General features: G+C 35.1%; 4 protein-coding genes across 9 annotated transcripts; 3 read left to right on the top strand and 1 right to left on the bottom strand.

The window, feature by feature from the left end:
- Positions 1-909: 909 nt before the first annotated feature.
- LOC106658332 (mitoferrin-1-like) lies at positions 910-6,479 on the top strand. Of its 5 annotated transcripts, none has more exons than XM_014380229.2 (6): positions 910-1,101; positions 2,387-2,548; positions 3,906-4,182; positions 4,498-4,722; positions 4,942-5,152; positions 5,539-5,797. In XM_014380229.2, exons 2-6 carry the CDS (start codon positions 2,432-2,434, stop codon positions 5,795-5,797), a joined length of 1,089 nt encoding a protein of 362 aa, XP_014235715.1. In that variant the 5' UTR covers positions 910-1,101; positions 2,387-2,431. The 5 variants fall into 5 exon arrangements, with proteins under 5 accessions (XP_014235715.1, XP_014235714.1, XP_014235716.1 ...); XM_014380228.2 differs by having other exon boundaries at positions 910-1,233; XM_014380230.1 differs by lacking the exon at positions 910-1,101 and adding an exon at positions 1,340-1,844.
- A 1,720-nt stretch (positions 6,480-8,199) lies between these two features.
- LOC106658375 (zinc finger HIT domain-containing protein 2) lies at positions 8,200-10,331 on the bottom strand. Of its 2 annotated transcripts, XM_014380287.2 has the most exons (6): positions 10,033-10,331; positions 9,863-9,951; positions 9,279-9,561; positions 8,947-9,213; positions 8,668-8,871; positions 8,200-8,596 (listed from the first exon to the last, which is right to left on the bottom strand). In XM_014380287.2, exons 2-6 carry the CDS (start codon positions 9,907-9,909, stop codon positions 8,255-8,257), a joined length of 1,143 nt encoding a protein of 380 aa, XP_014235773.1. In that variant the 5' UTR covers positions 9,910-9,951; positions 10,033-10,331; the 3' UTR covers positions 8,200-8,254. The 2 variants fall into 2 exon arrangements, with proteins under 2 accessions (XP_014235773.1, XP_023313853.1); XM_023458085.1 differs by lacking the exon at positions 10,033-10,331 and having other exon boundaries at positions 9,863-10,026.
- A 181-nt stretch (positions 10,332-10,512) lies between these two features.
- LOC106658382 lies at positions 10,513-11,248 on the top strand. The gene is made up of 3 exons (XM_014380293.1): positions 10,513-10,740; positions 10,800-10,948; positions 11,017-11,248. Exons 1-3 carry the CDS (start codon positions 10,513-10,515, stop codon positions 11,246-11,248), a joined length of 609 nt encoding a protein of 202 aa, XP_014235779.1.
- Positions 11,249-11,539: 291 nt separating this feature from the next.
- On the top strand, positions 11,540-24,671 carry LOC106658433 (ranBP2-like and GRIP domain-containing protein 3). The gene is made up of 25 exons (XM_014380402.2): positions 11,540-12,128; positions 12,512-12,734; positions 12,807-12,983; positions 13,065-13,374; positions 13,456-13,763; positions 13,850-13,947; positions 14,034-14,355; positions 14,427-14,544; positions 14,628-14,942; positions 15,012-15,162; positions 15,234-15,477; positions 15,559-15,994; positions 16,071-16,556; positions 16,636-16,970; positions 17,042-17,564; positions 18,140-18,645; positions 18,705-19,033; positions 19,105-19,884; positions 19,974-20,769; positions 20,856-21,497; positions 21,575-21,811; positions 21,883-22,242; positions 23,210-23,493; positions 23,583-23,708; positions 23,781-24,671. Exons 1-25 carry the CDS (start codon positions 12,057-12,059, stop codon positions 23,817-23,819), a joined length of 8,217 nt encoding a protein of 2,738 aa, XP_014235888.1. The 5' UTR covers positions 11,540-12,056; the 3' UTR covers positions 23,820-24,671.
- The last annotated feature ends 515 nt before the right edge of the window (positions 24,672-25,186 follow it).

Below are 25,186 nucleotides of genomic sequence, written 5' to 3'. Positions count from 1 at the left end.
ACAAACTACTCGGCTCGCATCGATTGCAGGCTAGACGCGTAATAGCGATAGGTATCTTGGTCAAACGTAAGTATAGTAAGTAGGTGCTGCTACCACGCTATTATGCACGAGCTAGAGCTGTCTATAAGCAGAGTCGTCCGATGGGGATACCTATATATTGTACACTGTATATAGGCTGACAAGTCCGACTGAATGGCTACTGCTTGGCCTTAGCAAGCACGTGGTCTCCTCGCCGGGCGTGCGTGCCAGGCGCTTTACGTCGTCTATATATCGCTTTGGCAGGTCCAGTTAGCAGAACGTCGAAAATGTGCAATTGATCGCCTGCTAAGCATTAGCTCGTGCTTTTGGAGATCTTCACGAGTCATAAGATTGACCGTCCGCAGAAATAAAGCGCCAATTTTTGACGACTGCTCCGAAATCCACGACGAATCTGCATAGAGGATTGCGAAGTCCGAAGCAACTCCTTTCTGCGTGATTAGAAATGTTTTAACTGCGAATGAAAGCTGCGCTTTTGGAGTCGTTCTTTAGGGACCTCCAGCAGCGATCGTACGGCCGCTTCGAGTGCCAAAGGTGTACTGTAATATACGAGTCGATACGAAGTCGCGAGTCGAGCAGAACGCGTAACGAAGCTCCGATATCGTAAAGCCGCAATGTAACGTAACGTAAGGTAACGTAACTCGTCGTCGGCTATGCTCGGCAATGTATCGCAAGCCTCGTCGCAATCCACCCGTCACTTTGCACTGCAGCAGCGCAGCGCGCAATTCTCGACTCGAGTCTGCTACGATCATCGTGTCGCACACCGCGCTCCGACTCCGTGATTATTATTATATATACACGCAGACACAGGCACGCGCGTATCTATATGTATAAGTGCAGCAGTAGCAGCAGCCGTAGCGCGATTCCGCAAAGCCGAATCAGTTTCGTCCGCGCTGCTCTGCCTGGCGCCCGTATCAAGCCCCCCGTGCGCGTATAGTATAGTGTGACTATCGCGGAGCGGAGCTCGCCGCCGCCGCACACCGCTCGTGTCTCGTGTGCGATATATACCAACTACGCTCTCAACTTCGTCGAATACACATGTATAGCATGTGTACCAGTATATAGGTATATATCAGTGTATATATATTATATTGCAAAGTGCAGACTGCTGCCGCCGCCGCTGCTGCTGCTGCTGCTGCTGTGCTTTGCAGTCCGAACCGCGTGCGGGCTGGAGTGCGGACGACCCATAGTGCTGTGGTGTGTATATCAATAAGCTAGCATGTTTATCTAAATGGATTAGGAGCAAATATCCTGGTCCGAATCCGACTCCGAGTAAATATATCCCTCTCGCGAGAGGCGATTTCGCCAGTTTGCGATCCTTGCTCGATTTTACGCGAGGAATGTCCGAGTTCGTTTTTTGCTCGTTTTTCGCGTGATTCGCTTTCTACTTCCACAAGTCATTCGCTATCGACGATGAGATTTATTATTCATGTTATGCGGCAGCGGCGAATTTCGACCGAGGCATGAATTCCCGTCGTTTCGTTTCTGCACGAGAGAGACGTGCGTGATTTGCTGCTGCTCTGCTGCTCGAATCAAACTAACCTCTGCAGCCCGTATCATCACAGATCAAACTCCACTTGGGATTTCGCGTATTGCTGCTGCTGGGCTGCTATTCGAGCCGCGGCACGCTTTGGCAGTTTTCGCCTGTTCCTCGTGAAAAAGTGCCCAAGGCACTTTGCAGCAGCAACGTTTCGCGCTGCAGCCGTTCGGTGCCTTTTACTTTGATTCGTTCAAAGGATCGTGTGATCGTCTCCGTCAAAAACTATGATTGACAGTAGTCGGTGAAGTTATTTGGTCGACTGTACCCGGTTGGTCTCTGCTATTTTTTAACTTATTTTTTCCATCTTTGCACTCTTTGCACGCGGCCCCGATCTCGTATGCTCCTCTCGCTCCCTCTCTCTTTTTCTCTCTTTCTCTCACTCGCTCAGTCTCTCTCTCTCTCTCTTTCTCTCCCGCACTCGCGGTTACATCGTAACGTGAGGCAGCTATTATCTGTTTTGCAAGCAATTTGACGAATTGCTCAATACTTTAATAATGATTAAAAACCAACGATTTAAGCATTATTATACCATGTGGTTTGTCGGTATTTCCTGAGGTAATTTTTTTTGCGCCTTCGAACGAACGAGTCTCGTGAGTAGCATTAAATATCATACTCCAACGCTCATCGTCTATGTGTACACACATTTCAACTCCGAAGACAACGAAAGTTAGATAAACCGGTCGTTCCTGCATTTCGTGCGTGACATGTGCTTTTTTTGCCTTCGGCGTAATAAATTCTTCTCAATCCTACGATTGCATAGATTTAGTTGAAAAACTTTGATGCACAATTACTAATTAATCTCTGTTTCAGGTCTAAAATTACTTTGACGTGCCAGTAACTGAAGACGACGAAAGAATGAACGCCGACGATTACGAAAGTCTGCCAACCCAGTCGGTTGGTGTGCACATGATGGCTGGAGCTTGTGCTGGAATTATGGAGCACTGTGTTATGTATTCAGTTGACAGTGTCAAGGTAATTTTATTGTTTGCAAATTCAAAGCTATCACCCAGAGAATTCCTCAGAGGCCAAACTATGTAGCCTCAAATGCTAAACCTGCTCGTCGCGTAGCAAAGAGACACATTTGCTTTTCAAGCATCAGTCTTAGTGTTATAAATAAAAATTGTATGTACCTGGTTGATCTACTTTTAAAAGCTGGGAACTGCTTAACACTACTTCGATACTAATTGATTCACTTGAATATAATTTAATCCATGAAAATTTTCTAAATCAGTGCACTGATCAAATGATTGTAATTTTACTTACAATGTCTAGATAAAGGGCATTGAAAAGTAATAGAAAATGATTCAAAAGTTTTTCATGATTACCATTAAAATAAAAAATATGTCAATTAGTTTGATACAATATTGAATATTAGCCACTTTGCATTGAATTTAATAAGATTCTGATAGGCGCTGAACTATTTATAAAATTAAAAACTTTTCACCACATTAAGTAAAATTTTTAACACTATAAATCCTAATGTAAAATTTATGGTTGTTGTCAAAACTAGGCATTCAATATTTTTCATTATTTCATTCAACGCATCTGAATGTAGGGTTATGTTTGCGCGAATTCATTATGAGTGAGAATATAATAGTCACATGAATAAATTAAAAAGATTTCCCAGTTCTTTAAATGATCATTCCTAAAAATGGAGAAATTCAAACTTTTAGTATCACAATTCAATTCATAATTTAAATCTGTGTCATACTTCCAAATTAATTTTCAAAGTCATTTTGATTATACCTGTGATTACATGCATTATGCAAGCATGATAGTTGAATATAACACGTGAAAGTATTTTAACTATTGAATTGGTATTTGTCAAGTAACAGCTTATTTTTATGCATAAAATTATTCAAATTTTTTTTCTTTTCAAATAAAGCTTAAATTTTCATTTAAGACCAAATGTTTAAAAAATGGAGTACTCAATTTTGCTCATGATGATCTTTGAATTAAATAATTGCAAATACAATTTTTTAAACAATTTAGAATTCTACTTGTGTTCTATTCTTCAAATTGGAAACTGTTAAATATGTTGTGATTATTTCCTTTCTTTAAAGGAGAGCATGTGTCTTGTTGTGAGATTACATAATACTCAGTATTCTTGTAACAGATTCTATTTATGAATTTCTGCTAAGTACCATTCACCCAAACATTAATTATAGATTCTCTGTATGATGAATGCAACAGAATTAAATTCAATTTTTTTATTTATCCTTAAATAAGAAAAAAATGAATTAAAAAAATTATATCATTTTTACAGTCTCAAAAAATGAGAAAAATAATTTTTTTGTAATATTTGATAACAAATTAAAATTTTTTACAGACGAGAAGACAAATAATGACTCCAGGACCCGGTGGAGGTGTAGGAATAATTACAGAAATTGGCAACATGATGCGGCAAGAGGGTATTTTTAGGCCGTTTCGAGGAATCAGTGCTATGGTTATTGGTGCAGGTCCAGCGCATGCTCTCTACTTCTCTTGTTACGAATATTTAAAAGACAGAATATCGAGTACAAAATTACTTAGTGGTCATCTCATTTATGCATTTGCTGGAACGCTATCCACTGTATTACATGATGGCGTGATGAATCCTGCTGAAGGTAAGAATTATTGCAATCATTACAATTAGAATTGTTTTTGAATTTTATCATTTTTGATATTGACTATAATTATTATTGCTAATAAGTAAAACCCAAATTCTAAAAATGATTCAATAATAGTTATAGATGTCATATTATAGAGAAATAAATTTGTTTACAAGCTAGTTATAACATGTCATTTTTGCTGAGTCATAATTTGTCGTATTTAATTTCCGATTGCATGTGCGTGTTTAATAGTTCAAAGTAGTTTTAAAATTTTTGGAATACAAAAAGGAAAGTTTGTCTCATAGGTTTTATTATTATTTTTCATTCCAGTGGTAAAACAACGTATGCAAATGCCAAATTCGCCCTACAGATCAGTGATAAACTGCGTTAAGCAGGTGTACGCGACCGAGGGTCTAGCAGCGTTTTATCGAAGTTACCGAACAACACTGCTCATGAATGTGCCTTTCCAGAGCATTCACTTTGTTACTTACGAATTCGCTCAGTCAATTACGAATCCACAGCGCACCTACAATCCAGCGGCGCATGTTGTTTCCGGTACATGATACTTTATTAATTTGTGTAACATGTATGTGTATACATCTGTTATCGTTGCTAGTATCAATCTAGTACGAAAATGATGTCACTGACCATGAAACAATTATTGGTATTTTTTTTTTCGTCACAATAACATTTTTAAGAATTGATTGTCTGTTTCCAATAAAAAAAAATAGTTACAGAATTATGAAATTTGAATGACATGGAATACATTTTCAGGTGGTATGGCCGGAGCAATAGCAGCTACTGTATCAATGCCTTTGGATGTTTGTAAAACACTGCTCAATACTCAAACAGGGGAAGTAAGAGCCACGGGTATGCGAGACGCCATGGCACTAGTCTACAGGTACTGGGGGATGGCTGGTTTTTTCCGTGGACTCAGTGCGCGGATTGTTTACCAAATGCCCGCTACTGCCATTTGTTGGTCAACGTAAGTAGTTTGAGTTATATAGATTGAATGAAATATTCGTATTTTTTCTAGATTTGTATCTAAATATAGCAGCATCGTATTATTAATTCTGGTTTGTTGTTATTTCTGAATAAAAAATTGATTTTTGCGTTTTAATTGATAAAGGGGACAAAAATTTCAGTTTACTTTCTACAATCGCGTTTGCTCAAATGAAATCATCGCGATAATTTTCACTATCGCGTAATTGATACATCTTATCTTGTGCTATAACTTTCAGCTACAATTTATCGCTTTAAAATTCAGCGTACATTTTGGAACAATGATATCTTTGATGCACACATACACAAAAGAAAAATTCTCAAAAATTACGATGCATTTCAACTAAAGTATTATTTATTTGTTTTAAGGTATGAATTTTTCAAATACATGCTGCAAAACGTTCAAAACGAACCAAGCAAAATGGACAGCATTATAGAAGATGGCCCGTGCAATCTAACGATCCAGCAACGTAACATTAGTAGTAATATTAACATTAGTAATAGTAATATCAATAGTAGTAGTAATAGCACGGTGAGCGTTCCAAGTAACAATTTTCAAGCGGGAGCAGGTCTCCTGTTCAATCCGAAACCTACGACCCCAGTGCTGTTTGATGTCACACGAAGCTAAGACCAATACACCAGAGTGTAAATAAGAATAAAGCGATAAACGCGTTGAAGCGAGAATAATACCCTCACAAGTGTATTACGTCACGTAAACAGTTGTTAGCACAAAAAGCTTTGCTTTTTCAAAATGTAAAATATATGTGTCTCTCGCCAAACAATGTTATACTGTAAACGCGCGAGCAAGTAGAAAAAGAAATTTAGAAACGTTCAAAATATATTTTTCGGAGGCGCTGCTATTTTTGGCTGATTCTTGTCTCAGTATTTAAAATGAATATCATCAAAAAATTGTTTGAAACGAATGTGTGAGTGAGATACGTGTTAATGAAAATGATCTCGTTTCATTTTTGTTATCAATATAAGTAAAGAGGAATCTTTTGGACGATTGTTATAATGAAATATTTTATCTCGTGTAAAAAAAAAGAACATGAAATTTCTCTGGATGGTTAATATCTTGGAGACGTGTAAGATTTTTAGAATTGAATCAGAAAAATAGGGAAATTTTTAAAATAATTGTATAATTATTAAAGCGATAAAATACAATTTCTATAATTATAAATATATTTATAAAATATAATATATTTATATCTTCATAAATATATTTATTAATTATTATACATAATTTGAGTCTCGTTTGTACATTTTATTCGGTACTATTCATTTTAATTTTCCATTGTTAGCGACGTTGATAATGATAAATCGTGTGAAACTAATTTTTTTTGCTATTGTATACAGTAATAGTTAAGAGAATGAATTCACGAAAAAATCATTGCATATATATAATTTTAATTGTATTTTCTTATAGCGATATATGTTAAATATTTTTCAAAATAATTATTAGGTTGAAAATAGTGCGTTTCTATTATAATATGTATAATTGAGAATGGCGACACAGGGCGAAAAAAAGGAATTAATTTGAAGTAGAATTTCAACCTAATGATACTGGTTGAAATTGTATGTTCTCTTACATCATGAACAATACCTAATATAATGACAATTCAATATTAAACTTCTTTTCTACAAAATTTTTGAGTCAATGCTTTTTATTCAAATGACAAGAAATGAGAATTTAAAAATATAAAATATGAAGTGCATCGATCGAATTTTTCAATGTATTACATCAGCTTGTTGATATTAATGATCAATTTAATCTATAAAATAGTATTGAAGTCAGTTTTCACGTGACCAAAATAACCGCGTTTATGAATGAAGAGGATTTCATGTTAAGTACATATTCAAACATCACTTTCTTAATTACCATTACGCCAAACAACTTATTTTAAACTTTGTTGATGACATTGAAATTGTTAAACCACATAAATTTTGAAGTAAGGTTGGGCATGCTGAATTTATTACACATTTATTAAAGCTATTTAATGAAATGAGTATGTTGAAACTTCACATGCAACATTTTTTTTAACAGCATGTAATTAACAACTACTCTTTATTACCAACATTTTATCATCGTTTCATTAACATTTATTCAACATCCAGTTGAATAACGTGATGAACAATAAAATATATTTTCTGTGTCCCACTGTATTGCTTCCCATGGCTGTGATTCTGAGTCAAATACATATGATGTTGACTTTAAGAGGGAGTAATATCATGTGAGTACTCTTTTGTTCACGCCATATGAAAACGAAAACGTCAACTTAAAACAAAGATGATTGCATTCAATCATGCAAAGTTAATGCAGGACATTTCTCAATAATGAAAAAAAAACCATTGTTTTTAAATTCATCAAGTTTTTTCCGTGTATTCAACTTGAAACACTATTACATGTTATCACGTTTATTTTATTTAATTAAAACCAACAATTTTTAAAGATACTCCTTATAGACACGTTTGCTATATCCATTTCTAATGCAAGTAAATAGATTTAATGTTACGTTACCATCTTTTTATATGTTTAATTTTATACTGTTTCAATAAACTTATGTACTCATTAAACAGTTAAAAAATTTTAAAACAAAAAGTTAGTTAATAATTTTGTCATAATGAACTTCGATCAAATTATAGCATTGATCCAGTGTGAGTTAAAGTAAAAAGGTGCAAGATATATAAATTTAAATCAAAAAATTGATAAAATGTTGCTTAAGCTAGCTGTAGCATGTATATATAATATTAAGGCCTGTACTCTTCAAAATTATGACATCATAATGTAACCGATCATAATAAGAGCAATTAAGCAAGAAGGCAAGGTAGTGCAAGTTATAGATGAAAGAAATGTAATATTTGATGTAAATAAAAGAATGATTGTACAAGAAGTACAAGTAATGACAATTAAATAATGATACAATGGTTTTTATTTAAAAATGTTTGAACCAGAGCAAGTCAACTTCATGAATAATATAATTTAAACTAAAATAAATTTTTATTTAAAAAAAAAATCTAATCATAACTGAATACTTTAAATGCATACAGTATATCACATTTTATTTACATTTTAAAAGCAGATAAATTAAATTGTGTCTCCTTCAGTAATGTCATACATCTGACCTTTACACTTTAACCATCCTACATAAAACTCAATTTTTTTCATATATAGAGATAAGTTTTTCCTTGTAATTTGAAAAGACCCTAAATCTATATGAGTTTGAAATTTATTTTTGAACTCATCAGACAAAGGTTTTTGAAGTTTTGTTGTTAATTCTTTCTTTGCTTCATTTATGAGTTGATGGAGATCTGATAATGCAGAAAGACAATAAAATGATTTATTTTCTGCATCAGGTCCATTTAAAATAGCATCTCCTGCAGCTTTGGTACCCATGATTGTTTCCTGGTCACCAGAAAAACTTTCGCACTAGAGAAAAAGATTTTTTTTACAATTATATAAGTTTTTTGAAATTGTTGAAGATCAAAAATATAACTTACATTGGTTATTGCAAGTAAAACACTTTCAACTGCAGAACTAGAATTTTTAAATACCCTGTCTATCTTCATAGTTTCACAGGTATGTAAAAATATGTACATTGCATCCAATGGAGCTGTGTGATGTTCACCATTAAAGTATAAAACATCAAATGCATAAGCGTATAGAGTGTTGATAATGTTGAATCTCAAAAAAGGTGAAGCTTTCTGAAATGAAAAACAGAATATACATGAATGATTTTAGATCATTTTCATATTTCTAAATAAAAGTAGACATCTTACAGATACTGACTCCCATGCTGGAACATCCAAAATTGAAGGACAATTACCAATATAAGATTGAGGTACCTCTTTTTTGCTCAAATCTTCAACTAATGGCTTTTTATGGTGGTAGGTCCACCATGGATTCCATGCTGGCAACAATTTTGATGCTTCTCCACTGTGAATTAAAGCCTCGAATTCTTGCTTTTCACTAGTGGTCAAAGCAGACCACAGTTCATCGGCATTGTTTAAGTTTACATTTTCCAAACGTTTTTCAAGTGATGGTAGCTGTAAATGCATTTGAATTGAGTAAAAGAGTAAAATAAACAAATCAATATTATTTTGATTTTTACATTTTCATCATCAGAGTCAAGATCTGCTTCATAATCAGATTCATCACCTTCTCCCTCCAAAAAGTCATTTAAGGAACAATCTTCATTGTATATCCTTTGCAACATATCTACAGTTTTCTGTTTCAATTCTGCATCACATTGTTGAGATTGTAATTCTTCTTCTACACAATTTTTGTAAAATGTCTCAGAGCATTCTAAATGAGCTTCAGATTGGTAGCATTTTAGTGAACAATAATTGATTGTGCATTTTGGACAGACATAGAGGCTTTGGTTTTCTGTACAGCTATAAAAAATAAACACACAGTTAGATTGTCATATGAATAGTCTACTGCTGTCAACCGTTTTTCCAGACGTATGTAACAACTACATGAAAAAAAAAAACGATTGAATCGACACATTTCGAGTATTTATGCAAGTTTTATATGTAACATGTGGAAATCAAAATGTACTTCGAGCGGAAAATAATCTTTAACAAAAAGAGGATTATTCCGGTATACTAAACTGCAAGGTTAGAATACAAGGCAAAAACGTAGTTTGCTTATACTTTAAAAACACTCAGTAACGGTATTTTTTTATAAACTTACATTTGGCACAAAGTGACATTTGGTCCTGACGGTGCTTCGATTTCCATATCGCAGCAGAATGTTACAATTTTTACACCCAAAAGAAAATTCTAGAATAATGTATTTAATTTTTCAATGTTGTAAACTGATAGTGATCACTGCGATCGCGTACAATACAACACTAGTTTCACCTTATCTCATGTTCGAATGATGCAAAGCCGCCACTGTTTATATTGCTCAATTAAGCACAGATGGGGTGATTTACCTTTAGCCGAAGTTAAACGTGCTTTTATAAGGTCGAATTTTGAAGCGGTCTGCACGGTGCATTCAGCGCTGCGAATGCGACTCACTCCGAATTTGTATTTACTCGAGTTCATTCATTCGCTGCTCGCAATGAAAACGGACTTACAGTCGTCTGGAAAATGGAGTAAGAAATTGATCGACCAATGAAATCGAACACATCTGCTTGTCATTGAACTTTTGAAAGTCGAGTCACAGTATAGAAAATGAGTGTTTCATAAAATCGGAACTCGAAAGAAAATTAGCTAAATCAACCTGTGAAACAAATGAATTGGAAATGATAAAAAATATAAGGTTATTCGAGTATAGCAGAGAAAGTAAATACGCGTAACATTCCAAGTTAAATCTTTTCTAAATTACATTGTACAATAATGTCGAAATCTCGGAATGCCGTGTGCGACACTCGATGTCAAAACTTCCATCGCGAAATGGCCAAGAAAACGGAAAAGCTGAAAACCCTCTGGTTCATAAAAAATCGGCAGCGTCTCTACGATAACCTGGCCAAAGATGGAATATCTCAAAAGCACCGCTTACCGTCGCAATCCAAACAAAAAATCGAACCGATAAAAGAATCCAGACCACCTGTATGCGATCGATGCGTTAGAACTGTTCCAATTGATTGTCACCCATGAATCCTACACGCTTGTTTCAAATGCAGGTAGAGCAGCGACCTTTACCCCCTTGGCGACCGCCCGGGGAGGCGGACGATTTTAGTGAAATGTTGCCGATAAAACCGGCCATCCTCGATATTCTCTACAGGCCCAAAGATCAGAGTTTCCTCTCGAAAAAGAATTACCTCAGAGAAAGGTAAAAGGGCTCAATTGCTGCCGAAATGATGCAAACCCTCGATAATTACCGAATACACGTTTTCGCAGATACAAGGAAAAACCCGACGAGAAATTTTACTTTCCCTACTGTTCGAGCTGGGAATACGGCTGGCGCCTGCGAGACTACCCCAAGCCTCGGGTATCGGATCGGGGTCGTCGCGCCGTCATCCAGTCGTCGTTTTATCGTCGCAACGCCTCGAGCCTCCAGCGCGATCCCGACTGGTATCGAATCTGCCAAACCAGCGACCCGAACAATTTCAACGATGTTCTTACCTACTAATCATTCCGAAGCATAGAATTTTAATGTCGATATCGATCAATTGCATGTAATAAAAATGACGTATTTTCATTATTCATTAACTATTATTCGATTGCGATTTGTTCATGTAGTTTGCTTTGCGCACGGCGCACATAGCCCGCCAAACCGGCGGCGACAGCTCCTGTGTCTATGCCTAATGCCATGCTTTCAGCTTTTCCCAGCGAATAAGCGAACAATAAGAATCGCGCGCGCATCGATACACCATAACCTCGTGAGCTTATTCGCACGCGAGTTACAATTCGCGCCTCTTCTTCACCTTGGCCGCCCCCTAAACGGCGAAGCAGGCGGGTTTTCTCAACGGTCGAGTCGCGAATCACGCGATACAAGCAGCGCCTTGCTCCTCGATAGACGAGACTTTTAAAGTGCAAACTGACGAAAAACAAAAGCCAGAAGGGAATTAGAGTCATCGATTCGTCAAGCCCGTCGACAATTGGACGCATCCTCCGATTACTTATACGTCGTCACCGGGTCACCGCTAAAAAAGCCAAACTACGCTCGTGCCAGTTCGAGTCCGTTATGAACGCGAGGTTACTCGCACAGGTTTAGCACAGACATAAGATTCGCGAGACGCTGTCGTGACAGTCTGTGGCTGCGCGAGCAAATTTACTTGTGAAGAGGGAAAGTGTGTGTGCAGCCGCCGGCGTGTGCAGTGCCAATACCTCGACCGACGATACGGAACGACGACTCGAGTGCACTTGATAATCAAACTCTCGCCTTTTTTGTATTGAAATCCGTATGCCGCAAGTGATCGCGGTGTTGTGCCTCGAAGATGCTGCGCACCAAGAAGGATGTCGATCGCCACGTGAATGATATTTTTCGCAAAATACCCGATGAGACTGAGGTAGGTTTTCGAGTCGACTCCGATGCTCGCAACGGTTAACCGCCAAAATTTTTGTATACTTGCCGCGTGCCCGAATAAACGAGTAATTTTTTTCAAGATGCCCAATTAATGAGCTGCTCTAACGAAAAGCAGAAAAATTTCCTTTATGCGATGAATTTTAATCTTGCAGGATGAAAATCATTCTCAATTCAGCAGTTTTATGCTCGTGTTCTAGAACTTTCAGTCTTTCTCAACATTTCAATCATTAACTATAGAAGCTTATTTTTTCAATATTTTTGAAATTTTTATGGTTTACATCTGGATAAACAAATCAATGTAAAATTGATACAAGCTAAGCAAATCTAAAACTGAGCTCAACTTCAAATGTTTTTAAATCATTACAGAGGAATTTAAGAAGTTACAAAATAGCTGAATTGTATTTCAATGTTGGAGATTATGAAAATGCCAGACGATATCTCTCACGTTATTTGGAAGAAAAAAAGGACGCCAAGGCTTACAAACTCATGGGTCAGATCCACGAAGCTCAGGGAAATAAAGAATCTGCCCTTAGTCAGTTCAAGTTGTCATTTGAATTAGACGGTAGACAAGAAGATCTCATTTTAAAAAGTTTGTTTTATTACAATTATTATTGAGTTGATATTTACACAACTGTATTTTAATAATGTCATTGATTTTCAGTATGTGAACTTTTAGTAGATTCTGATGTTGTTATTGATGTCAATCGAGCCAAATATTGGCTCGAAAGAGCAGAAAAACTTTTTTCCCACGATAAAGTAGTTTTTTGTCTTAAAGAAAAAATTTTATCTTCTGAAGAGTCATCTGGAAAAGGAGAAGGCCTTGAACACTTAATTAAAGGTAACTATACTTTGAAAAAATGTGACTATTAATCTTGAGATAATTTACTCATAGTTAATTTTTAAATATCATGTTATTTAGCTGAATTGTTAGCAAGACCATTAGATGTTAATCTCAGAGTAAAGCTCTTGAAGCATTACATGGAAAATGAAAAGTACGATGTTGCATACAAGCATGCAATGGATATTGAAGCACTCAGTACTCATAGAAACAGTGTAGTTTGGTATAGGGTTTTATGTGAACTTTTTTTAAAATGTAAAAGCTCCAAACATACTAACTGGGTTTACTGGATATCGTATATAAGTGTACTGGAACGTTACGCTGCTTTAGCTATCCAAGAGCAAGGTAACTCTATACAAAAACCATTTGAAGCTCTTCAAGCAGTTTATAAGTAAGTAATTTGAATCATTCAAATTCATAAGATCAAAATTATTATGTTCATAAATTTTATCATCTAATTTAAATTTTTTAGTTTCGATCAGCACTTGTTTGAAGCCAAAGCTCAAAGTTTCTCAAGCCATCCTTCGATGACGGAGAGTGTTTTTGCACACATGTGGGGCCAATTGAACCTACATCTTGCAAGTCTTTTGTTATTAATGACGCAACGTGAACAAGGAAGCTGGACAGAAGCGGGAAGATTATGTGGACCTCTTTTTCTAACAGCTGTTCATACTAAACCAATTGATCTCACTGCTTCTTGGACAACTCATCTTGATTCACAGCTTAAGAATCAATTGCAGCTTTGGTATCGTGAAGGAAATTATCGTTGCAGTCAAGCAGGTATGTTTTGAGTATTTTTAATATTGCAATTTCATACTTTTTGATGAGTTGGGCAGCTTTGAGTAATATGTTAAACGCAAATTTAGGACATGTGCTTCAAGACTATGCTAGAGGTAATCCTAAAAAACTTATCAGCAGTATAGAAAAGTTTTGCTCTGGTTCTTGGAGGGAACGGGTGTATCAGGTACTTGAACTTATTGCATTAAAATATTGAAAAACAATTTGATACTCAAAAATTCTACTCACAATTTCATTGGTTATGTTTTACAGAGAATTTTCGTCAGTAAAATGTATCAAAAAATACGAACATCGTATTTCACCAACAATAATGCAATGAATCCGCGTTACCGACTTCTTACTTCCAATGAATTAAAACAATATGACGAAGTATCGGAAGAAGTGTGGCCGTATTCATTACATCATCAGATTTGGCCAGCCATAAAAAGCCGTAGTACCAACAAATATGAAGCACCACAACCAAATCTCTCTTCTCATTTATTTCCAACTCTTCAATACACTGTTTATAGTCTAAATCAAGCTGGTCCTGCAACTCTTAGCCGTCTTGACATTGATGCATTTTTGAATGCTGCTGGTAAATAAATTTTATCTATACATTTCCATTTGTATAATAGATTATCACTATAATTTAAATTATATTTGCAGTTTTATGTGCATCAGCAGTTGTAGATGAACAACAAAAAAATACTTTTAATCCAGACAAACTTCCAACTTTACCTGCAGATTTAACCAGTCAACTTTGTACTGAAGAGCAACAAAAATGGTTTGTATATCATTTAATATAGTAAATATTAAACTTTTTTACTTGGAGCAATATTTTTGAATAATTGTGATAATTGATTAAAGGTGGACAGCTGCATATAGTATTTCCAGAAAAGAAATGTTTGATGTCAATGATACACGGCAGAATTTGCAGCATGGATTAGAAGTAATTCGCTGCATTGGTAATCATGGTTTGCATCCAGTAATTTTAGTTCACTTGGCGCGATTATTCAACTATAGAGCCAAAAAGTTGAAAGAAAAAAACAGCGAAAGTGGTGATATACCAGCTCTAGAAGCTCGCGCTGATTTGTACTGGTCTGCTGCTGTTCCTTTACTTGAGAGAATGCATAATAACCAAACTATTCGATCATCGCAGAAAAAATTGTTTGATTACACAGGGTAAATGAGAATTTATTAAATTTTGTAATACATTTTGAATTATTTCTCAATATTGAACTGTTGCTTTAGGAAAGAGATGAATAACATGGAAATAACAGAAGCTATTGAAGAAGGAAAATTACTTTTAGTACAGAAATTGGTTAAAGATAAGCTTTATGAACAAGCAATTGAGGCACTGCAATCCTTAAAATGTCCAGAAGCATCGTTTGAACAGGGCCAAGTAAGTAGCGATTGAAAAAACCTAGCTTTCAGCAAGACTCATACTTACTTAAAATACATTAATTTTTTTAGATCTACAAGCAGTTGGCCGAAGAATCCATCGATAACACAGAAATTGAAAGCATGTCATCAGAAATTCGAACGCAATATATAATTATTTTATCTAAAGCTCGCAATTGTTTTTACTTGACGTTGGATCGTTTGCGCAGTCCAAATGCTGATCCAAAACATCCTTTGAATGCAGAACTTTGTAACTACATTACTGAAGTTGAAAATAAGTTGAAACGTATCGATCCTGATGAACTAGACTATGACCGTGAGTTTTATTTGAAGCACTGGATTTTTTTTTAATTCAAAATGAGTTAAATAATTGATCTCTTTTTAACGTCGATTATAGGAGCTCCAAACGATTATGATGAAGTTTCTGAAGAGAGTTACTCTTCTGCTCACAGCGATGAACAACGCTTGCTGGCTGCCAATTCTGTGCCAAATTTGAACAATTCTAATCATCATACACCCAAAAAGCATCATCTACGTCGCACACCTAAAAAATTCAGTACTCCTCAGCCAAATAATATCAGTGTTCTTGAGTTTTCGCGCAGTCGCTTAATAGAATCACGACCAAGTCCAGAAAGGCTTGACGCCCAGATACGTCAGCTTGTTCACTCTGTTGATTCTTTAAAAATACAACAGCGTGAACAACATTTGGCAATGATCTCAAAATTAGATGAACTGATTAAGTTACATTCTGATAAAGATAACCAATTGAAAAAATCTCGTTCATCGCAAAATCAAAATGTTGATGATGTAACATACCATGACGATGATGTGAGGTAAAAAATCTTCGACAAATTTATTCATTTACTCTCAATATGTATTGCATTGATAATAAATAACAAATTTCGATAGTTTTAGCAACACTTCAATGCCGATTGGAGGAATGAGTCGAACAGCTCCTTTAGCGCCAAATTTGTTCGCTCAACGCAGTCCCTATCCCTTTATGTATCCACCAACAACTCCTGCAGCAGCTGCTCTTCAAAATCCCTACTATTCTCAACTGGCTCCATTTGCTGATACAAATGCAGCTGCAGCTGCCGTTGCAGCAGCAGCACAGATGAACTACCATCATCCAGTTATGCCTAACACACAAATGAATTATCATCCAGTAATGCCAGACACCGCTGGACTTTTGACGCATGGATTATTCTCACCTCAGACATTTACTCAACCCCCACCTCAACAGCAACCAAAACCACAACCTCAACTACAACATCAACTTCAACCTCAACAGCAACCTCAAATTCAATCATCACAAACTAGTTTTGTACCTCATATGGTTCAACAGCAACCACAATTGGCTTTTGGAGATCAGAAAAAAATTGAGCCTAAATTCAGGTAAGTTGTATTTATATATCTTAACAAAATGATCAAAATTGTAAGATAATGTCACATTATAAATTCTGCAATCTCACAGTTTTGTGCCCACAAACACCAATGTACTTGAAAATGCACAAAAAGAACCTCAAGTGATGAGCTCAACTCCAACAAATCGTAAACCACCTCCAGTCAATGTAGTAATTACTAAATCTGATACTATGCCAAGTGAAACATCAGCTACACAGCTGCAAACGTTCAGTGTTACTGTACCTCCTCAACATAGACTAGGAGTTACGCCAAATGTTGAACAAGAACCTAATGTTCCTCACAGTTATCAGATATCTATGCCCTCACAAGCAAATATACCAACAACTGTTAATCTTCCACCTTTATCTGCCACTATGACCATTACTTCACCAACTCAAGCAAATGGTTTGTAGCTCTCATAGTTAGTTAGCTTGAATTTACTTTTTGGAATATAATTAATGGTTTGTAAATTACAGATAAAAATACGAGCTCAGTCTCAGTTACCTCGCGCCACAGTATCTCAAGCGATACAGTAGAGGTGGAACACGATCCCATTCCAGATTTTGCGCCTATTATTCCATTACCAGATGAGGTACCTGTAACAACTGGTGAAGAAAACGAAGAAGAACTATTTTGCGCACGGGCCAAACTGTTTCGGTTTGTTGATAAAGAGTGGAAAGAAAGAGGTATTGGCAATGTTAAACTGTTGAAAAATGAAGAAGGCAAAGTTCGTTTACTTATGCGACGCGAGCAAGTATTAAAAATTTGTGCAAATCACATGTTGAGGAAAGATATGGAATTGTCTCCAATGCCTAACAATGAAAAAGCCTACATGTGGGTAGCCAATGACTTTGCCGATGAAGAGCTGAAATTAGAAAAATTGTGCATCAGATTCAAAACTGTTGAAGAAGCTCAAAGTTTCAAGGAGCATTTTGAAAAAGCTAGAGATAGTTTACCAGATGACAGTGTAAAACAATCGAAGCCAAAGACTGAAAGCAGGTAAAATTCTTTATGATATTATTTATTTCTCATTTTACAATTTACGAAGGTGGGCTTAATAGTATCTCATTCACACAACTAATCTACCAGAGTTATTTTTTATAGTGGTATTTTCATTTCTCAGAGGCATAAGTTTGGTTTTTGTTGATATTCTTCGTCGGAATAACACGCGATATAAGGAAACTGAAAATAATGAAGTGCAATAATTTAAATTGAATAATTGGTTGATTTTACGTTACAATTACGTTACAAGTACATCGTAAAATGATGAATAAGTTCCTTGATCGCGAAGATTGCGAAAAACTAATTACAAAGCAAATCAACTCTGGAATCAGACAAACTTATCCCGCAGCAAGAAAGCTGTATTTATGTCTCTAGATTGTTGATTAGTAGCTCGTGCACGGCTTTCTAAATATACCCGAATATAATACATTATTAGCGCGATGATCTCTATGAAATATCACCTACAGTTTTTATAAAACAAAATTTTCATTTATGTATTTTTATTTTTGTTTTGTACATCAATATATAAAAATTTAAGTATTATATGATTAAAACTCACAAAACAATTTCAGTGTATTGAAAAAAGAGTTATCCACTAAACCAGTGTCTACTGAGGCAAAAGTGTCAGAAAACAAACTAGGTGGATTTTCTTTCACATCAACGCCAATTTTGCAACAGGCAAAAACTCCTACGACGCCTTTAGTTCAGAAAAAACCAGAAGAAACTTCAAAGCCAAGTCCATTTGCTACTTTCACATTTGGAAAATCCTCTAATGAACCATCTAAACCTGGTGGTTTTAATTTCGGTGAGAAACTTCAAGAAGTAGTCGCACAAAAACCGCCGTCTTCAATGAATAATAAACCCGCAGAACAGAAAAAGCCGTTGTCAGAAATGTTTAAACCTGCAGCTGGTTCGTGGGAGTGTCAAGCATGCTATACTGTCAACCCGTCGAACAAAACCAATTGTCTTGCTTGCCAAACAGCTTCATCCAAGCAAGCTTCTTCTGCTACTGCTCCTGCTGCATCAAATAAACCACCAGTTAAAAATAGTCTATTTGAGCAATTTAAACCAGCACAAGGTAAAATAATTAATTCAATCTTAGCACGCATATATTATATTTTTTTATTATTTTTATAGGATCATGGGAGTGCAATGATTGCTATACTCGTAATAATGCAGGTACAAGTGCTTGCGCAGCTTGTAATGCTCCGGCTCCAGGAGTTACTCCTACCACGAATTCTGCTCCTAGTGCACAGAGTTCTTTATCTGCAATGTTTAAGCCACCTGCTGATTCATGGGAGTGCAAAGCTTGTTACACCAGAAATGTTGGCTCCAATCAATACTGCGTGGCATGCGACGCCCCTAGTGATCCAAAGTTACCACCTAAACCTAAGCCTGCTGGTGGATTTATGATTTCTGGAAGTTCCGATGCAAAACCATCTTCTTTCTCATTCGGAATGCCACCTGTAAGTATACTAAACAATAAACTTTAATTATTTTAAATTTCAATGAAATTGATATTTATTTTCAAATTTAGACAACTAATATGCAAGCATCCAAGCAGGAGACAGCTTTCAACTTAAGCACCAAAGCTAATGAAACCAAACCTGAATCAACCAAACCAATCTCGATTTTTGGTACCAATCAAGCTTCATCTGGAGCTGGATTTAGCTTCGGCATGCAACCACCATCCACTCCACCCAATCGAAATTCTGGTGCATTTTCATTTGGGTCTCCTGGAAAATCATTTGACTTCCAATTCCAAGCAAAGTCACCCATAAAGTCACCAGAACGACCTGAAACTAGTGATGACGAAGTTGAAGAATCTGAAGATGTTTACTTCGCACCTATCATTCCATTGCCCGATAAAATAGATGTTAAGACTGGCGAAGAAGATGAGGATGTATTGTATAGTCATCGAGCGAAATTGTTTAAATTTGATACAGACACTAAAGAATGGAAAGAACGTGGTTTGGGTGACATCAAACTTTTGAAACATAAAACAACTAAAAAGCTAAGATTAGTCATGAGAAGGGATCAAGTCCTAAAATTATGTTTGAACCATGCTGTGTCTGCAGCTATTGAAATAAAGCCAAAAGATGATAAAACTTGGATGTGGTCAGCTGGTGATTACAGCGAGGGAGCTGTTGAGTACATTCAATTTGCTTGTCGCTTTAAAACTCCTGAAATAGCTGCAGAATTTAAAAAGGCAGTTGATGATGCTTGTAAAGCAGAACCATCGAGTGAAATTGCACCTGAAAAAAAGACTCCAAAAGCTACCAATTTACCCTTGAAAGAACCTTCATCCGACATAGAGGTAACTGAAAAAAAATATGTATATAATTTTCTTTTTACTTCGACGAACTTTTAAAAATTAATCAATCATTATGCATTATTTTATAACAGGTTGTTTATGAAGTTCAAGTATCAGAGGACGACAAAAAAGCTGCTTGTGAGCTAATGCTTCCTGAAAATTTCTACTCTTACAAAAATAAAGCGGATTGCCCAGGCTGTCGTGGTTGTCGTGATGAAGATAAATTTTCATTTGAAAATGTGCCAAGTGGCCCTGTTATTGTTAAAGCTAATAGTCCTTCGACTAGTGCCACCTTCAATTTTGGTGGTAGTAGCAATGTTCAAGGAGGTGGTTTTAAAACGGATTTTGGTTCAACTAAAACGCCAAGTCTTTTTGGTAATTCCAGTTCCAGTAATACAACTGCAAAATCGACTAGTTTCGTTTTTGGAGGTGCTAAAAGTGACTCGACAGATTCACAATTAGATAACTTGAAAATTTGTGAGCCGTCGTCTAAGCCTGCGGCATCGGGAGAAAATGTTTTTAGCTTTGGCTCTTCTACTTCGAAACTAAACTTTGGTTCAACTGCAGCTGTAAGCGCACCCACAACGACTAAATCGTTGTTTGGCCCTAGTGCTATCACTACGGCTCCCGCAAATTCAAAACCACTGTTTGGTTCAAGTTCTGCAACTACACTTCATCCTAGTATGGTAGCGAAAAATTTGTTCAGTGAATCAAAACCAACCTTTGGACAAAATCCACCTCTTTTAGAAGAACCAAAAGTTACGTCGGCTAATTTATTTGGTGGACTAGCAAAATCAACATCTTCTACTACTAGCAGTATAATATTTTCGACTGCTACTCCAAACATGTCAATTTTTGGTGGACAAACAAGTATTACACCTACTTTTGGTACGTTAAACTCTTTGAGAAATGAATTTTTAAATTTCATCATTGAACTTTTGAATTATTTTTCAATTTCCTTTTGCATTTATTAGGTTCTAGTCTTATGAAAGCCCAGTCAACATCTGTAACTGATCAAAGCACAAGCAGTACTAATACAACTACTAGTAGCTCATCGTTATTTGGTTCTAATATTACCAAAACATCAATGAGCACGAATGCTAAGCCTTTTGCTTCATCAGTTTTGGAAGGAAATTTAGGAAAATCTCTCTTTGGTACTGCAACTACGACATCGACGAGCAATCAATCGTTATTTGGCAACAACTCTACAAAATCTATTTCTGTAATTACAACCGAAACATCAAAGACTGGTTTATCGTTAGGCAGTGATTCAACAAAGCCTATTTTCGGCAATTTAAGCTCAACGTCTAATGAATCAAAATCTTTGTTTGGTGGCGCAACAACAATAACACCAATAACAAATATATTTGGTAGCAGTACTCCTACACCAGTAGACAATGTATTTGGAAAAACAAGTGCATCGAGTACTAATATTTTTGGTGGTAAACCAATAATTGCATCACCCCCACAAAGCTTATCTAAATTTGGAGTTGCGTCAGAAGCTGAAGATACTTCGAAAAAAGATACTGTTAGCTTCTTGCCCACTGAAAATGCGTTGTCTTTTTCAGCATTAGCTACCAAAACAGGTGCTGATGATAAACCAGCATTCAAAGTTGGTCAGTAACCTGCTCAGTTCAAATGTAAGCCTTTTTTCCAAGTGCAACTTTGTCTAACGTTTTATTCTTGTTTCTAGATCCAAACTTTACTTTTGAAGGAGCAGGAGCTTCAGTATTTGGTGCTAAAGCTGCAAATACCTCGGTTAAAAAAACTCCATCAAAAGATACATCTTCTAAAACACAAGAAAATGATAACGACGAAGATGGCGATGATGAAAATGAGAATGGAGATGAGCATGATCCCTACTTTGAACCTATAATACCGTTACCTGATGCTATTGAAGTTAGGACTGGCGAAGAAGACGAAGAAAAAGGTTTTTATGCGTTTTGTTAATAACTAAAAATCTTAATATTACGATTCTATAACATCAAAAATGTATTGCAGTATTTGCTCATCGTGCCAAACTCTATCGTTACGATAATAATACGAAAGAATGGAAGGAACGTGGTACCGGTGAAATGAAACTCCTACATCATCGGGATCACGGTACCTATCGTTTACTTTTGCGTCGTGAGCAGGTTCACAAAGTCGTATGTAACATCTTGGTAACCATTGATCTGGATATGCGCCCGATGAACACGTCCGACAGAGCGTGGATGTGGGCAGGTATGAATTATGCCGAGCCCGAAAATCCAGAAATAGAACAATTGGCAGTGAGATTTAAAACACCCGAGCTAGCAGCACAGTTTAAAGAAGCTATTGATAAGGCACAACTTCAACTTGCTGAAAAAATGGCTAATCAAGGTTAGATAACGCAAAGATGAAATTGACCTGACTGTGTTGTTTAATTGAATTATAACATTGAAAGGGAAATGCGTACTTCCCTTCATGGTTGAAGTTTTTTTTGTATTTTTTGTAGATTAGAAACGCAGGTATATTCGTACTTACGCTTTTTGACTTATTCTCTCCACATTCATTGAATTGAATTGAATTTTTAACTTGTGACAATTTTTCAGTTAGTACAGGCGCATTTTTCTATGCATTTAAATAATTTTGCTAAAGATACCATAAACCAATTATTACCTCTGCAACACGATCGTAAGATCTCTCGCTTTATTTTATCACTTTGTTTTACAAACAACATTTTACAGAACAAGTAGGTCATAAAATGTTCATCACAATTTTATGAATAAGTAAATGTTAATTTATTAGCACTTGGTTATCTGCAAGTTTTAAAATAATTTGGTATAGAATAATATTGTAAATAATATGGAATAGAAAATATAAACTTCATAAATTCTCCTTTATTGCTTAATATTATTTTTCTGCTAATGAAACAATACAGTTTGCTTATTTTTTATATTTTTATTTGAGAATCCAAACAAATAATATAAATGAATTATTCAATGTTGTTATATATATTAAATATTCAATTGTCTCTAAGCATGGAAATAAATATGAATATTCTTTAAAGAATACTTTTTTGTAGATCTAAAAAGCTTTTTGTTATTTTTATGCTTATTGATTTATTTCGTACAATTGGTCTTAAATAAATATACTTGTGCCGAATTTTTTGTCTCCATTAATTTTTTACACTTCAATTCGATATTCGTACTTAATGAACAAATCAAAATTTGATATTATTTAACACATTTAAATGTGTAATTTCAAGGTGAGTCCTAACTTTATGCCATTTCATCTGTAATAGTAAAATGTATGAAAATTATCTGCTGAGATTATTTTTTTCAATAATTTCATTCCTAATTTTCAGAATCAAAATACGACGATACACAACCAGAGGAGAGTTATGAAGATTACGACGATGAATACATTGGCGAAGACGATGAGGATGACGAAGACGGAGATATTAATTTGTTTTTGAAAAGAGCAACTCTATTTTCCAAAAATGAAAGTGATGTTTCTTGGAATCATGTTGCAATGGGCAATATCAAAATTATTTATGATTCAGAACTCTTTGGTGGTAGGATCATCATAGAGACTGACAATAAAGAAGTAGTTAGTGACACTGTTATTAGTATGGATACTTCGATGCAAGTATGTACTGGCTCATTTCAGACTAAACAATTTTAGATCCATTTAGTATATTAAAGTAACTTGATCTGTTTTTTTTGTTTTTTTTGAAGCTTATTGACAAAGAGTGCATTTGGGAAGCTATTGATTATGCTATTGATCCACCTACATCACGTAGCTTGAAAGCTGAGTTTTCATCTTCAAATACAGCTCAAGAAATGTACAATGTTTTCTTGGATGTAAGTTCTTATTTTGTTTAAATAGAAAAAGGTAAATGTAGCCGATGATTTATTATAAATTTGTTTTTGTAGGGTCAAGATTTTGCGAGTAAAGCTGACATAAGAGGTTGAAACATAGTCTAACTTTTTATTGATAATTTTAAAATAATAAGTAGATACAGATTCTTAAAGGGATGTCAAGGCCAAGGTAAAATGAAAACTTTTCAGCCTGTTTTTAAAGAATTATATTTTTCTAAAAGGTTCTATAGTGCTCATAAGAACGTTTAAAATAATTCATTATAGTACCGTTTAAAAAAATATTCATTAAAAGTCTTGAAAAAAGTTTTGGAATGCTTACTTTTACCTTGGCTTCCATTCTGTATTGCCTTGAAGTAATCATGGAAATCACTAGATAATGTAAAAAGAAAGTATCGTTTATATGTAAGACAAAAACGGATTGAACAATCTATGTAAGCTTAAAGCAGGTCTTTTATTGTATGTGTTCATGAGAAACAATTTATTTGATTTTTTCTTGAATAGCTTGTTCACCTGTTTTCAATTAAATTACAAAATAGATGTAACTACTATTGATACAAATTATTTGGTAGGATTAATTATTGGAGAAGAAAGTGCAAGACTTTTAGGAGTGATTTTTTTGATTTTCAATTTCCATAGTAATGTTTGTAGTGATTTTTCCTTCTCAGAGCTGTTTGTCACAAGCAATGGGACCTTACTACTCACTACAATCAAGTCTAGTTGAATGAAATCATTTGTCTATTTTTATTACGAATTGGCTCGTGATAATGGTTATAATCATTGTTAATCAATTTTATAAATAAATATATATGCATATATATTATTTGAAAAAATGACTCCACATAAGCATCTTAATATTAAATAGTATCTTATCTGTTAAAAACGAGTTACTCTGAGAAAATATGTAAAAATAATTCAATAAAGACTGTTTCCTACGTTAAAATATAATTTTTGTTTTTTATTTTCTTAACAACCATACAATTTTTTAAAAGATCTTCATATTCATTCCAATATAGCACATAAACAAAAATTTTGCAGAGTCTTTTAAAAAATGATGAGTAGAAGTCTTCAAAAATGGTTTACAAATCTTTATTTTGATCCTGATTTTGACATCTCATATGTAGGATCTGGATTTGGTGTACTCGATGTACGCCAGAATCACTTGAAAAAAAAATCGGTAAGTCAAGTTTTATAGTGCACACCGGGAATTTTAACTTAATTTAAAAATTTAAAAATCGAATCAAAATTAGTTATTGCCGTAAACGAGAACGGTCACCTTAAAGAACATAAATAACTTTTACTATTTTACGTTAGACTATCAAAATGTCTATTTATTGAAATTTCATTGTGATTCAACGATCTTAAGCTGTTTACAATATAAAAATAAAAAAAGCAAGAATAACGATGACAGTGCGCTTTTTTCCAATACAAGAATTTTTTCTACTAACTTGTTGGACTCCGAT

The sequence above is a fragment of the Trichogramma pretiosum genome, unplaced genomic scaffold (assembly GCF_000599845.2).
Source record: "Trichogramma pretiosum strain Unisexual culture from Peru unplaced genomic scaffold, Tpre_2.0 scaffold70, whole genome shotgun sequence".
NCBI lineage: Eukaryota > Metazoa > Arthropoda > Insecta > Hymenoptera > Trichogrammatidae > Trichogramma > Trichogramma pretiosum.
This window is presented reverse-complemented; position numbering and strand designations above follow the sequence as displayed.

Coding starts and splice junctions, on each gene's coding strand:
- LOC106658332 (XM_014380232.2), top strand. CDS start 2,432: ATGAACGCCGACGATTACGAAAGTCTGCCAACCCAGTCGGTTGGTGTG. Junction 2,549..3,905: donor ATTCAGTTGACAGTGTCAAG/GTAATTTTATTG, acceptor AATTTTTTACAG/ACGAGAAGACAAATAATGAC. Junction 4,183..4,497: donor CGTGATGAATCCTGCTGAAG/GTAAGAATTATT, acceptor TTTTCATTCCAG/TGGTAAAACAACGTATGCAA.
- LOC106658375 (XM_014380287.2), bottom strand. CDS start 9,909: ATGGAAATCGAAGCACCGTCAGGACCAAATGTCACTTTGTGCCAAAT. Junction 9,562..9,862: donor AATGTCACTTTGTGCCAAAT/GTAAGTTTATAA, acceptor TATTTTTTATAG/CTGTACAGAAAACCAAAGCC. Junction 9,214..9,278: donor TTGACTCTGATGATGAAAAT/GTAAAAATCAAA, acceptor ATGCATTTACAG/CTACCATCACTTGAAAAACG.
- LOC106658382 (XM_014380293.1), top strand. CDS start 10,513: ATGTCGAAATCTCGGAATGCCGTGTGCGACACTCGATGTCAAAACTTC. Junction 10,741..10,799: donor CACCTGTATGCGATCGATGC/GTTAGAACTGTT, acceptor TTTCAAATGCAG/GTAGAGCAGCGACCTTTACC. Junction 10,949..11,016: donor AAGAATTACCTCAGAGAAAG/GTAAAAGGGCTC, acceptor ACGTTTTCGCAG/ATACAAGGAAAAACCCGACG.
- LOC106658433 (XM_014380402.2), top strand. CDS start 12,057: ATGCTGCGCACCAAGAAGGATGTCGATCGCCACGTGAATGATATTTTT. Junction 13,948..14,033: donor GGAGGGAACGGGTGTATCAG/GTACTTGAACTT, acceptor TATGTTTTACAG/AGAATTTTCGTCAGTAAAAT. Junction 14,356..14,426: donor TGCATTTTTGAATGCTGCTG/GTAAATAAATTT, acceptor TTATATTTGCAG/TTTTATGTGCATCAGCAGTT.